This window comes from Cryptococcus neoformans, chromosome 3, assembly GCF_000149385.1.
Source record: "Cryptococcus neoformans var. neoformans B-3501A chromosome 3, whole genome shotgun sequence".
NCBI lineage: Eukaryota > Fungi > Basidiomycota > Tremellomycetes > Tremellales > Cryptococcaceae > Cryptococcus > Cryptococcus deneoformans.
The window spans coordinates 203,803-217,707 of NC_009179.1; the positions used below are offsets into that span (position 1 = coordinate 203,803).

Below are 13,905 nucleotides of genomic sequence, written 5' to 3' on the forward strand. Positions count from 1 at the left end.
AGAGGATTGGTCGTTAATATCCGTAGGCTGAGAGGTATATAGATTATTTGTTCAGGGATAATACTTAATGTCATTTCTTTCCGCAGTGTTGGCAACTTTCTAGAGTTATATAAGAGTATGAAGGAAGGTTGACGAGTATGCCATGCATATACAAAGGTCTTACAATACAACAAGTGATACTGCAATAAATTATAATTATTTTCGAGGCTTTTTGCTTCCCCATGGCGCTGGTCTTCCCATCCCCAGTCTCTTCTTTCCTCTGGCAACCTCAAGCGATCCTCTTCCTGCCAATTCACCGCCCGCGCCAGCGGAGGGCCCGACAAGATCAGGAGGTAGATCAGCGGGCAAACCTAGCCCCGCCATCATCTCTAAACTCTTATTACCCCCACTCATTAATGAGTCTAATGATGTTTCCTCCTTTATTTCCTCCTTTGTATTAAATGTGAACGGCATTGTAGGTGGTATATGTCTGTTGGCAGATTTTACAGATGGCGGAGGAGGTTTCTTTTGGGGCGCCATCGGCAACGCGGCCGGCGGTCTGGAAAGGCCGGAGTTCATTCGAGCAGAGGTAAAGCTAGTTGTATATGGGGAAGAGGTGGAGGCAGACAATGAATCGGACGGGAGGGCGTACTCGTCAACGTCTGATGCCCAGTATTCAGTCGCACGAGCAGCCTTGGTGACATCCCGACGAGCAAAGCGGTTGATCTTCTCTCCCCATGAAGAACGCTCAGGTGGATCCCAAGTACTCAGGGGAGGGGCTGCACGAACACTAAATGGTGTTAAATCAGAAACATGGACGGCAGTATCGATAAGGAAAGGAAATATTACTTACTGCTTCATGATCATGTCTTTCGTCAGATCCTCATCAGGCATAGGTCGACATAGCATGGCAGACATGTGCTTCCTCACGACCGTATCCACGTTAGGCTGGTCGGTTGCTAATAAAGCCTGTCGTTGAATAACCATTCATCAGTTTGAGAGCAAATCATGGGAATATATCCATTTACATACCGGCTGATGCCGCATAACATCCCCCAAAAACTCACTAGCCTCTTTGTTGTTCTCTTCCCCGCCCATCATTCTGAACTGACAATACGACATTGTCTAGTGTCTATCAGCCAGTCTGTCGTGTTGATCGTGACTACTTGAATTCTAACCCACCAAGAAACTTTGCGCTCGAGTCATAGCGACGTAGAGTAATCGTCGTTCTTCTGCTATTTCATGAGGTTCGGTGCAACGATAAGAAGGGAAGGTACCTTGCTCGACTACACCGGGAAATCAGAAGTCAGACTACACTCGTCTCTGGGAAATGAAAGGGAGGAAAGAGGCCTACCAGCAGGTATAAAGACCACAGGCCATTCGAGACCTTTTGCAGCATGGACAGTCATGATCGTGACTTTCTGCCATTCCAGTCATCAGGATTACCCTCTTATTTGCATGGAGGTTCTAAAGTACAAACTCACGGGTGTAGAAGCATCATCTTGACCTGATTCAGTATCCGTCGATAACATGGAAGTTTGAAGGAAGTATGCCAGGGGCGTCAAACTGAATCCAACCACAATCAGCAATGTTGTTTCATATGCGATGGGTAATGAACGGAACACTCACTTATCAGGTGCGTTGGCTAGTGATTCCACCGAATCAGAGGGGGCATCGGCCACATTGATCTGCTTAACTCCATCGACAACTTCTTTCTTCGACTTTACATCTGGCTTGATATCGTTTTCTTCCTCATCACTCGAAAGCAATTCTATCACCCCATCATGCCTTTCATTCGTCTTTACAGAACCCTTCTTCCGCGGTATTCTTTTGCTATCCACAGCACTTGAATCGCTCCTACTCCGACTCCTCGCTGCCGAGGACGTATCAAGTCCCTGACTACCCTTGTCACTCCCGCTTGCCTGGCGCCTAAACATGGGGTGTACCCGTTTTTCTTCTTTTACCCGCCTCGTATCTCCATCCTGCTTGACTTCTTTTCCTTTTCCTCTTTCATATGCCTCGTTCACCATAGCCTCAACAGCTGCAGAATTGGCCGGCATGAATCCTCTTTCTTCAGGAGCAATCCCATATTCGGATCCAGATAAACGAGCTTGCTCTTCAGCGACAGTGACACTGTATGAAATCTGTGAATTGCCATTCTCGAGGTCAGTCAACCATGGCCATAGGGGAACACGATGATGTAGGAAAAGAAGGAAGGTTGGGGGAGAACTAACCAGTTCCTTGACATTTTCCCATCTGGAGTCCCAATCCGGCTGCGAAGTACGGAGATAATCTTCATAATTGACTTTCTCGATGACCATTTTGATCAGGTCGGCCACAGATGCACCCTGCGTTCAATTCATTGAGCGTCAGACATCAATGATCCGTTGTCTAATCCGCAAACGAAACGTGATGTTGATGGTAAGGGAATCGGGACAGGGACGAAAACACTTACACCTTCCGCTGCTCGTCTTAGTTTCCTGATCACACCGACAAAGTTCGCAAGACTCTTCTTCACGCCCGGTTTGATGTTTGCAGGTATGCCTTCGCCATCTGTGACCCGCTCACATAACTGCATGGGGGATATCTTCATTGACTTCGCTGTACTTAGGATATCTGTGAGGGTCTAAAAATGAGTTGTCAGCCTCGGACGTTTTCTTGGAAAGTCTCGATGAGCTGGGCGGCTTACCTTGTCCCCGATGGAGCGTTTGGGGACATTGACAACTCGTACAAACGCAGGCTGGGTAAAAGAATCACTGTTCAGCTATCGATCTAACAAATCAAAGCCCCATGACCATTTAGTCAGAGGAACACGAGACTCACGTTGAAGCCCGGATTATCGGCCAGCTGAAGATACGCCAACAAATCCTTGATTTCCATTCGTTCAAAGAACTTGTGCCCTCCAACAATACGGTTGGGGATACTATCCTTTTGGAGGGAAGATTCTATCACCCGAGACAAGGCATTGTAACGTACTATCCATTAGGCGTTATCAGCCAACTGGTGTATCAGATGTCCCGGGGGTTGTAGAGCTCACAGAGAATGGCAAAGTCATCGTATCTCAGTAGACCACCAGAATATGCAATGAGGCGCTTGATCTCGGTGGAAATGAAGCTCGCTTCGATGACGGGAGTACTAAAGACTTTAAGGGTAACAGGAGCGCTTTTGGGGTGGGAAGTGAAAAGACTCTTTTGTATTCGCTGGCGATCTGAAAGCAATATTGAGCACTGCATAGATTTTTTCTCGGATAGTAAGGAGCTAACCTTGGGAAACGATGGCGTGGGCAGCATCAAGAATGGATCCGGTGGACCTGTAGTTTTCTTCCAAATAGATCGCTTCTACACCAGGGAAATCTAAGCATTATGGGCGATTAGTAGAGCAACTACACAGAACCAGAGAAGGACTTACCCTTCGTCATCTTGTTCAAGTTCTCAATCTCTGCAGAACGCCAGCCATAGATCGACTGATCCGGGTCTCCAACGACGCTCACGCCTTTATGAGCTTTTGCAAAGCGTTTCAAGAGCTCGTATTGTGTTGTGTTAGTATCCTTCGTAATGTTAGCGAAAGTGATCTTGAATGTTGAGAAACACAGGCTAAAGCATTTACTCACTTGGAACTCGTCCACCAAGATATGCCGTATGTTCTCTACCACTCTAGGCGCTTCTTTGAATAGTCGCAGGGCATACAGCAGCAAGTCGTCAAAGTCCAACGAATTCGCCTCTGTCAGGGCGAGTTGGTACTCTTCGTAGAGGTCTGCGATGACCGCAAGCGTATTTGTGAAAGCATTCTTATTTTGCGCGGCGCGTATTGCCATAGCCTCCGGCGGCTCCCCTTTTGCTTTAGCTTTGGATATTTCTGATAAGACGACTCCTTCTTTCAGAGACATTGATGCTTCATCTAATGCAGCTTTTCGGCTTTTCAGTATACCACTCATGATTTTCTTGCTAATTATGATTCAGAATGGTATCTATAGTAATGATCCGACGGAAAATGTATACGTACCAGTCTTCAGCATCGGCGATTACAAAGTTGTTGGACAGATTAATCAATTTGCCGTACCTTCTCAAGTACTTGACACATGTCGCGTGGAATGTACCTAAATCCGTATAAGTACAAAGCTTCTCCAGCAACTCCAACTTACCTAGTACCAATTGATCAGCTTGCTTATCCCCAAGTAACTTCTGCAGCCTCTTTCGCATCTCATTAGCCGATTTGTTGGTGAAAGTAACCGCGACGATCTCATTTGGCGAGTATTTATGATGCTGTACCAGATAGGCGACACGACAGGTGAGGACCCTGGTTTTTCCAGATCCTGGTCCGGCAAGGATTTGCAGAGGGACTGAAGGGCTTGCAGTAACGGCTGTTTTGATTAAGTAAATTTAGCAAGAAGCGAGATGCGAGACTGGTGGGATGACAGCTCAAGACGAACCTTTCAATTGAGCTTGGTTAAGGGACGCAAGATATGGGTACGACGTAATACCAGTAATTAAACCGTCCATGTTCCCTTTTTGTGGTGAGGTATTCGGGCACAACGAGACGGGAGAAACGGGGACCGGAAAGCCATTAATGACAGACTCGACGAGAACGACCGGTCTGCGATGTTTGATGCCATCGTCCACCGACGCGTTCAAACATTACGTCCACCGTTACGTAACTGTCTAAAGAAATCAACATTGGGATGGGCCAGTCCGAGGGGGCTTCTTCTGCGCCACTGGCCGAGGAGCGCGCCGGCACTCCAAAGCCGTACGGGTACATCGAAGTGGATAATAACATCTTCCTGCCTTCCTATAGTCTCAATTATTAATTCGGCAGCCCCCACAGGTATACTTCCTACAAGGCGCGCCCAAGAATGCCGGGCGCTCTATACCTTCGCCCATCTCCTCGCGCCTTCTTCCTCATTACAGATTCTCATGCCCTCGTGTTCCGACAACCATCCTCTTCCGAGTCCAAGGCGTCCAGAGGCGTGGTAGTGGCAGAGTTTCTCCCTTTGGAAGAAGTAGACTATAATGACCTCATCAAGGTAAAAGGAAGGGCGGATGGAGTATTGGGAGTTGTCAGCGTACCTAGCGGTAGGTCTCTTCCGACCTGAATCAAACAATCGATACTAACGAACAATTTGTAGAACGATCTCCAATCCCAGAAATCTTCTTACTCCTTCTGACTCATTCAATTTCTCTTCCGCCTCTCATCCCATCTTCTTCCCTCCAGCCTTCTCGGATTATCTCTGTTGAATTCCACTCTCTTTCCTCTCCCTTCTGGGACCAACCCGAACTTACCAACGCTGCCAGGTCTCTTGATTACGGCTATGACGATGAATATGACGAAGTCAGTGCGACATATGCCGCTGCTGGAGGTAATTCTACCCAAATGTCGGCAGCACAACAAGCAGGCCTTCAACATCCATGTAGCGGAATGAAAAAGTATCTCGAATCAGGATCCTTCTTTTTTGCTCAAGACTGCAAATGGGATATTTCATCTCGTCTATCAAGCTCTTCCAACTGGGTCAAAGAACAACAATCGAGTTCCGGTGGTGGTCACCCTTTGGAGGATTTCGACGAGAGGTTTGTCTGGAACAAGAGTCTGTTGGAACCGTTCCTCGACTTTAGAAAAGGTCTCGGCGAAGAGATGCGCCAGAACCTAGACGACCAAGCCATGCTCATACCTATCATCCAGGGATTCTGCGGGTCCCTTCCAATCCATACTGGGAGATCATCCAATTCTGCTCTGGGGATGATCAGCAGGCTCAGCTGGAAGCGAGCTGGAGCACGATTCCGTACGAGAGGAATCGATGACGATGGCCAAGTAGCCAACTTTGTGGAGACCGAAGTCCTGCTAGCCTTGGAGGGCGTGTGTATGAGCTATGTGCAGGTGAGAGGAAGTGTACCTCTTTTCTGGCAACAACCTAATGCAGGGTTGGGCACATTGCAACAAAGAGTTGAGATCACCAGGGTAAGCCGGACATCTTTTACAACGTGATGATGATGCTAACTCGACGACTGCAGCCACCACAAGCGACTCAGCCAGCATTCGACAAACATTTCCTCGAGCTATTATCAGAATACAGCTCCATTCACGCTATCAACCTTCTGGGCCAGAAAGATGCTGAATCTATGCTATCTCAAGCATACTCCTCCCATCTTACATCGCTCAAATGTGCTCTTGACAAAGCACCCCCAGAAGAAAAAGAACGTATGAACGCCGCACCTCGTGGGACGTTAGAATTGTCCCCCTATGATTTTCACTCTGCGGTGAGGCTGGGTGGGCATGATAAAGTAAGATACGATTTGGATAGGAGCCTGAGGGAGGTGGTGAGTAGTAGGGAGAGATTTGGGTGGACGGTAGTGGATATGGATAATGGAGATGTAGTGGAAGAGCAGCAAGGTGTTTTCCGGGTAAACTGTCTAGACTGGTAAGCCGCTGTCATAATTGGCATCATCCTTTTCGTTTGACATGGTACGAAGGAACCTATTAACAATGAATGATAGCCTCGACAGAACAAATTACGTCCAAGACGTCCTTTCCACACTCACCATCACCTCCTTCCTCTCCTCCCTGTCCTCCCCTCTTCTCTCCTCCCCAACCCTCTGGTCCGCCCACCGCGAGCTCTGGGCCGACAACGGTGATCGCTTATCCAAAATCTACGCCGGCACGGGCGCTATCAACACCTCTGCGACGAGGAGTGGGAAAAAGACTTTTGCTGGTTTGTTAAGCGATGCGACGAAGAGTGTAGGGAGAGCGTATATAAATAATTTTCAAGATAAAGGGAAGCAGGCGGCCATTGATATGCTTTTGGTGAGTTTGAGCATAGTGAAATCAAGTGTGGAAATAGGAATTGCTGATGGAGGTATTTAGGGAATGATGGCGGGTCAAAGACCTGTCATTCTTTTTGATCCCATAAGCGAGTCTGTTCAAGCGGCGTTAGCAACGAGGTCAGTCGTTGTCCCTTACCCCGACTCTTCAGGCTGTCATCAGGTATCAAGCTGACTAACATATCTGTGATGGGTTCTGTAGGGCGAATGAGTATTCGTCGACTAGAAAGGTCACCATCTTCTCTGGAACGTGGAATCTTAATGGAAAGGTGAAGCCACTTCGATAAAAGAGAAACTTATGCTGAATAAAGATGTAAAGGCTCCCAATGAGGCGCTGGATTCATGGCTCTTCCCTCCTGGTACGCGAAACTGCCTTCTTTTCCAAAATTAGACTGACCTGTTCCTTCCTTGAAAGATACCCCCGAGTAAGCTCTATCCCTCTTTAACTGACCAGTCTATACACCCAAACTAACCCCTTAACTCCGCCTAGACCCGATATCTACATGATTGCCTTTCAAGAAATTGTCGAACTAACCGCTGGCCAAATCTTACAAACCGACCCCGCTAAGAAACGTATGTGGGAAAAATTCATCATGGATACGTTTGCGATGCGGAAAGGAGGGAAAGATTCGGATTATGTGCTGTTTAGAGGTGATCAGCTCGTCGGCACGGCTTTGATCATTGTTGTGAAAAAGCATCTTGTTCCGCATATACGGAATGTTGAAAGTGCTACTAAAAAGGTTAGCTTTGATCTTGTTTCTACTCTTACTCCTCGCCCTGCCCTTGTCCCTTACTTCCCGACTTCCTACCGCAGAGCATCAGAACTAATGACTGCCAATGAATAGACCGGTCTTCAGGGCTTAAGCGGTAACAAAGGCGGTGTAGCAATCCGGTTAAACCTGTATGACTCAACAGTTTGTTTTGTGACTTGCCATCTGGCAGCAGGACATTCGAATGTAGGTGACAGAAATGCGGATTGGAGGACGGTCGTAGGCGGTACAAGGTTCTTGAGGGGGAAAGTTATTGAAGATCATGAGTGAGTGCTTGGATTTTCGGTCGCTTCTGTGCGATGTAATGTGGTGTGAGCTGGTGGGAGGCTGATGAGCACTTGGGACATAGGATCATTATTTGGGCGGCAGATTTTGTACGTGAATTTCTCTGCTTCCGTACAACCGCTGGACACCCTGCCAAAAGAGTAACACATGCTGATCTCGTCTTCCGCAGAATTACCGTGTTTCGCTCCCTAATCTTGAAGTAAGAGACCTCGTAAAGGCCAACAGTTTAGATGCTTTGCTCGGCGCAGATCAATTGTTGAAAGCCATGGACGCTGGAGAGGTGTTTATGGGGTACGATGAAGGACCGATCCGGTTCCCGTAAGTCATAAGAGACTCTCCTATGAAAAAAATGCTGATATGCTGGTTGCAACATATCAGACCAACTTACAAGTAGTGAGTATTGAATGAAGGTTGTTTGAAATTGAGCTGACGGCTGGGGTAGCGATAATGGAACGGACAGTTATGATACGAGTGAGAAGCAGAGAATCCCCGCTTGGACAGGTATGGTTCTGATCCCCTTTTTCACTGATGATATTGACTTATCACCCATCAGATCGAGTCTTGTTCAAAGGCTCCGCTCTCCGTTTACATGAGTACACCCGCGCCGAACTCATGACGTCCGATCACCGCCCTGTTTACGCAGTCTTTGAGGCGACCATCCGCGAGATCGATCGTGCAAAAAAGGAGGAGATCGCAAAAGAGTTGGTACATGGGCTCGTAAAGAGTGGTGCGGAGAAGAAGATCGCAGCAAAAGTAGGTGTGGAGATTGGAGGTGGTGGAGCAAGAGATTTGGCGAGGGGTATGGCGAAAGGTACGTCGAAAATATTTTCAAATTTCTGTTTATGGCTGGAATATTGATGACAAGTTGTAGTCGGCTTGTCGCCATCGAAAAATCAGAGATATCCGCCTCGGCCGAGCTCATCGGCGTCTACAAGTGAGAAGGGCAGTCCAACACTTGCAGCAGGTCGAATTCGCTCTATCTCAACACTCCAACCCCCATCTACCTCTGCCACTAGTTCTCTCAGAGCTCTAGCCCCAAGTAGATCGTCATCCAGTCTATCTCTTAAAGAAAGATCCACTCCACCACTACCTCCTCGTCCAAATCTTCCTTCCAGACCATCTCAGACTCTCCTGCACTCACCTTCAAAGCCGTCGACAAGGCTCCAAGCCCCCCCATCATTACCCCCGGCTTCGCGTTCGAGGTCGACGTCGCATGCTTCTGCGAATGGAACAGGTTTGGCCTCATCAGTCACTTCTGCGTATCCTGGAGCCCCTTCCCCTGTGACACCGAGTTCTACCGGCGATTTTGTTATCATTCCTCAGCCTTCTACCTCTGACATTAATGTTTCCGCCGGAGCGCGTCTTGCGCCTTCTTTACCACCTCGCGCAATCCCTGTTGCCCCCAAGATCTCTCCATCCAAAAATAGTATCAAAATTGACAATGAACAAAAAGCCCCGACTCGGCGGGAAGCACCTCCTATACCACGTAAATCATTAGACATCAACGGATCTCCTCCCAAGGGGTTGATGTCACCGGTGACTCCCGATGTTGTGAAAGCAAAAAATGTCTTGACTGGAGCCGCGGGTGCGAGTGTGTATGCTGGGACACGTACACGTACGAGACCTATCCCACCCAAACCATTGACCAAGACGTCCTCAGGTTCTGTAGCAGCAATGGTGGCATCATTGAATGGAAATGATAAGAAGACGAATGACGATACGAGGACGAGTAATCCGCAGGCAACTTTAACAAGCGCGGATGCCGAGCAAAGTGCGGGATCGGGCCCGGCGATGACGGACAAGGCGGATGTTTCGACATCTCCGAAAAGCAAAAAGCATGCACCTGTGGTGCCCAAAAAGCCTGTAGCGCTGAAAGGCGCGGGTGCAGAGCAGTAAGAGTGGTTAACGTTGTACTTGCAGAGTCGGTATTACATATACAAGATGCATGGTGTTGTTGTTGAGGGAATTTAAAGCAATGCAATGAGAAACGGAGATAGCAAGATAGAGTTTGGCGTCTTGTTTATATTTGTTAATTGGACGTATTTTTAGCGGAAAGGGCAACGTTACAACCCTGACCCGACGCAGCTAGGATGACAATTTAGATACCAGTATAAATTACTGGCATCGCATCTTTAAAGAGTGTTTCGCATGGTCCGTCTGTATAGAATACGGTAGCACATACATATATCTAACAGGAACGAATGCCTATTCAAAGGTCTCCTTTCGTGGAATAGCAGATTGAGCAATTGCAGAAGAAGAAAGGAGCGTGAAGACGCGAAGCGCTCGGGATAACACCGAGGTAAGTGACGACGACGACGACGACAGCGACGGTGGGAAAGGCGGCAGTAGCGACGGGAAGCAGCATGGCAGATATGAGATGGGAGTGCTGACGACCAGCAGCCGTACTGTGACCTGCATACATATATATTCGAAGGATATACACCAACGATCCAAAGCGACTTTCCCGTGCACCACACCCACGCCTGCCGGATCCCGCACACCCTGTTCTCCTTTCATACCGATTTTCTTTAATCTCGTTATATCATGTCCACGCCTGACCTCACCACTCATTTCCCCGTCATTCCCCACGACCCCTCTCACAAAGAACTACCAGAACGCCCTCCCCTCTCAAGACCACTCAGCGAGATATCCGCAAACGAACCTCGCTGGCGCTCAAATCGCTCAAGCGTACATTCTGGTTCAAAGAAGGACAAGGGAAGTCGCCCAGGGAGCGAAGTGCGCGAAAAGGAGGATATGCAACAGACTGGTGGCGTGGCATCCGGGAAAAGAGTTAGTTCGAGTATGGCGCTGCCTCAAACGATCACCGTCAACTTGTCCGAGTACGCAAAGTCTCAACCTTCACCGAGTACTGCGAGTGCGACAGGGTCAGTGGGACGTCCGGCAAGTATGTCCTCTCTGGGTCCGATGATAGCTCCGTCTTCCAGTACGAGTATAAAACAGGTCCCAGAGTTACCGAAACGACAAGCGTATGGACGAACAGTGTCTGGTGCGTCGTTGAAATTGAGCAAAATTGAGCAACCAGATGCTGGGGACTGTTCGTGAGTACATCTTTATAGCGACCATGCTCATATATTGACTATACACAGGGAAAAGGGTCAGTCCGCCGTCCTTATGGCTCAGCGTAGCTCCCTTCGCCCAGCTTCTGTAGCATCGTACGCAGAAGTAGCCAGATCGTCACCCGTGCCCGGACCCGAATCACAACCCCTATCACCTCCCAGTCTCCTCCCTTCTAAACCTCCTACAAAGTCCAAACCTTCATGGCTCAAACGTAGTGCTGTCGGTGCCGGTCTCCGTGCCAAAACAAAAAGCCCAATATCAAACTACGGCGATTCTCTAGGCTCAACCATAAAGCCTTTGCCACCTATATTACCACCTCGTAAAAGCAAAAGCAAAAGTCGCATTACCGAATCTGCTTCTATCGCGGATTTGCGTCCCCATGGCAAGGAGACTGACCGCGCAGGTAGCATAGCACCGCCAGACAGGTCATCGTACGCATTCGTCGCTTCTTCAGCAGGCAACCCACCTCCTCTTCCTCCGAGAGATACTACCGGGAACAATATCAAGGGTCGTATTGCCGCGTGGACTGCAGCTGCCCAGTCGAATAGTGGTTTCTCTAGATCAGAGTCAACTCAAAGTCTTGCATCTCAGGCAACGGGCACATCACAGTACAGACTACCTTCGTCTGCTTCACGGGTATTCGGACACGCTGGGTCTGCTGTCCAAAAAGGCTGGGCGGGGTTGAGATCAAAGGGAATGACAAATAGTATGAGTATCAGTGGGATGAGCTCTTTGGCATCGTCTTCATCTCGAAGAGAACCGTCGCGGATTTCACCATTAGGAGGAAGGAGAGATAGGAGATCCTCAGATAATCAAGAAATTCAGGGAGGTCCCGTGTTTAGGGGGGAAATGATCAAGCGACCAGCAGAAGGAGATGTAGGCAAGGTTTTCGGAAGAGAGATTGTGGACGCAGGTAAGGAATGGGGCGTCGTTGACGCTGGGTTTGAGATACCTGGACAAAGCGAGTGGGAAATGAACAGGAGAAAGTGTTTACCTGCTGTTGTCATCCGGGCATGTGATTATTGTGGGTAATAGCCACAGGACTGTTTTTAATACCCAGAACTGATATATGACGTAGTGCATATCTGGGGCCCAAAGGAGGAAGGAATCTTTAGGATCAGCGGACAAAGCAGTCACATCGCAGCGCTGAAACGGCAATTTGATTCGGGGGCAGATATCGATTTGACTGAGTGTCATCCGCGAGATCTTGACCCTCATGCCGTTGCTGGTTTATTCAAGTCATACCTGCGAGAATGTAAGCTTTTGGCTTGGTTCGTTGTGTGATATTCAATACTAACGTTATATCTCTCAGTGCCGTCACCGCTGTTGACCCATGCGCTCGCGCCAAAGTTTGAGAAGGCTGTAGGAAGGAAGGATGAAGCGGCCAAACGATCAACGGTGGTTGGCAATGTAGGCGACGAAGAGTTCGATGGGTTATTACGCCAGTTACCGCAAGCGCATTGGTTCTTGCTGGCAGAAATCAGTATGTTTCTCTTTTTCCTTATTTATGGCTTTCGCACAGACAGACATGCAAACTGACTGCTTTGCCCGCAGTACACCTCCTCGATCTCATCCCCAAGCACGCTGCTACCAACCGAATGACTCTTAAGGCGCTCACGCTGTCTCTTGGCCCGTCTCTCAACATCCCCGGCGTTGTCATCAGCGAGCTAATCGAGCGCCGTGAAACTCTCTTCAAAGACCCACCGCCTCCATCTACCATAGATACAGCACGCGATTTGATCAGTTTCAGCGATGTCGATATCCCACCTATGGTACCCCCTTCTTCCAAATCCAGCACATTCTCAACTATCGATAGTCCATACTCCCACAAGACAGACGATACTTTTGCAGTACAGGATGAGTCTACGAAGCGAAAGCCTCCAAAATTGCCTTCCAGGCCTAGCATCACGAAACTCTTTACCAGCTCGCACGTTTCGCTTCCACGACAGAAGAGTGTGGACACTTTGGCTAGTATCCCGGATAGCGCACCCCCTCGCGTCGATGTGGCCGTTTCGCCCACGTCTCCCTTACCTGATTTCGAAGCCAAGTCCAAAGCCCAATCACCAGGCACTACTCCCACACGCGAGGGAGCTAAAAAACATGACACCTATGTGCCTACTTACGTCTCTGTAGCTTCGGCCGCTCCTGCTGTCCCTATCGCATCAGCTTCATCACCTGCGAGTATGGAGCCTGTCGAAGAGGTGCATTACCCTGCAGGAACAGTAGAAGAGCGCGCTAGACTGTTCGCCACTCCTACACCTATCGCAGATCGCTTCACTAGCAACCAATCTTCTTTCCCATCACTGCGCGCGCCAGGGAGCTCAACAGGATCATCAGCCACCATGCGATCCGTATCTGCCAGCGTGATACCCCAAAAGGGGACCTCGCGACCAGGTAGCGCAGGTTCTGCAGCGTCGGTTACGAACCCCGCCAGCGTCATTCGCCGTGGGCCACCAGTGTTCTTCCAGAGTGCAGGCGTGGAAAGGGACAGGCATGCGCCCGGCCATGTGAGAAGTATGTCTGCGATCCCGTTCGGGGGGGAGTCGACTAATGTGACTTCTGGAGGAGCGGGGACGAAGAGGAAGGATGAAACGATTAATGAAGATGGGGAGGATGGGCGGGGAAAGAGGCTATCTGCAGGACCTGGTGTTTTGGATGGCTTAATGAGAGGAGAAGCCATTGCTTGACTTACCCATACTAGTAATGAAGAGCGGTAATGATAGTGATGTGTTGTGCATGGGCCCAGCGATTGGCTCTTGCTATATGGTTTCTTTAAATTTATATTACTTAGTGGATTCTCGTTCTAGTTTGATTACCCTTGTCATGATGTGGCATGTTTTCTGATGTATTGTACTCCAGCGGAGTGATAAGTTCATAACAGCTATACAGATTACCTCGCGAGTAGTTTTTTCCCCCCAATGGTGTATTATCAGCAGCGCCTGCTACTATTAAAATTGCTGATGAAATAATAATGGAAATGGTGG

At 48.8% G+C, this 13,905-nt stretch overlaps 3 protein-coding genes across 3 annotated transcripts; 2 read left to right on the plus strand and 1 right to left on the minus strand.

Moving 5' to 3' along the window:
* Positions 1-195: 195 nt before the first annotated feature.
* Positions 196-4,478, minus strand: CNBC0690 (hypothetical protein; the record flags this gene model as incomplete). The annotated part of the gene is made up of 17 exons (XM_771483.1): positions 196-769; positions 833-948; positions 1,012-1,104; positions 1,162-1,265; positions 1,334-1,400; positions 1,464-1,545; positions 1,609-2,327; positions 2,435-2,605; positions 2,669-2,743; positions 2,803-2,954; positions 3,017-3,187; positions 3,243-3,332; positions 3,388-3,526; positions 3,590-3,923; positions 3,982-4,075; positions 4,121-4,339; positions 4,409-4,478. 17 exons carry the CDS (start codon positions 4,476-4,478, stop codon positions 196-198), a joined length of 3,270 nt encoding a protein of 1,089 aa, XP_776576.1.
* A 350-nt stretch (positions 4,479-4,828) lies between these two features.
* Positions 4,829-9,739, plus strand: CNBC0700 (hypothetical protein; the record flags this gene model as incomplete). Its single annotated transcript, XM_771484.1, has 16 exons — positions 4,829-5,048; positions 5,102-5,928; positions 5,982-6,388; positions 6,465-6,771; positions 6,832-6,908; positions 6,991-7,057; positions 7,108-7,147; positions 7,204-7,213; positions 7,279-7,528; positions 7,634-7,824; positions 7,875-7,932; positions 8,013-8,161; positions 8,222-8,236; positions 8,286-8,344; positions 8,397-8,654; positions 8,715-9,739. The coding sequence occupies 16 exons, from the start codon at positions 4,829-4,831 to the stop codon at positions 9,737-9,739; spliced, it is 3,960 nt and encodes a 1,319-aa protein (XP_776577.1).
* A 648-nt stretch (positions 9,740-10,387) lies between these two features.
* CNBC0710 (hypothetical protein) lies at positions 10,388-13,608 on the plus strand (the record flags this gene model as incomplete). The annotated part of the gene is made up of 5 exons (XM_771485.1): positions 10,388-10,902; positions 10,951-11,945; positions 12,000-12,176; positions 12,234-12,404; positions 12,476-13,608. The coding sequence occupies 5 exons, from the start codon at positions 10,388-10,390 to the stop codon at positions 13,606-13,608; spliced, it is 2,991 nt and encodes a 996-aa protein (XP_776578.1).
* Between the last annotated feature and the right edge of the window lie 297 nt (positions 13,609-13,905).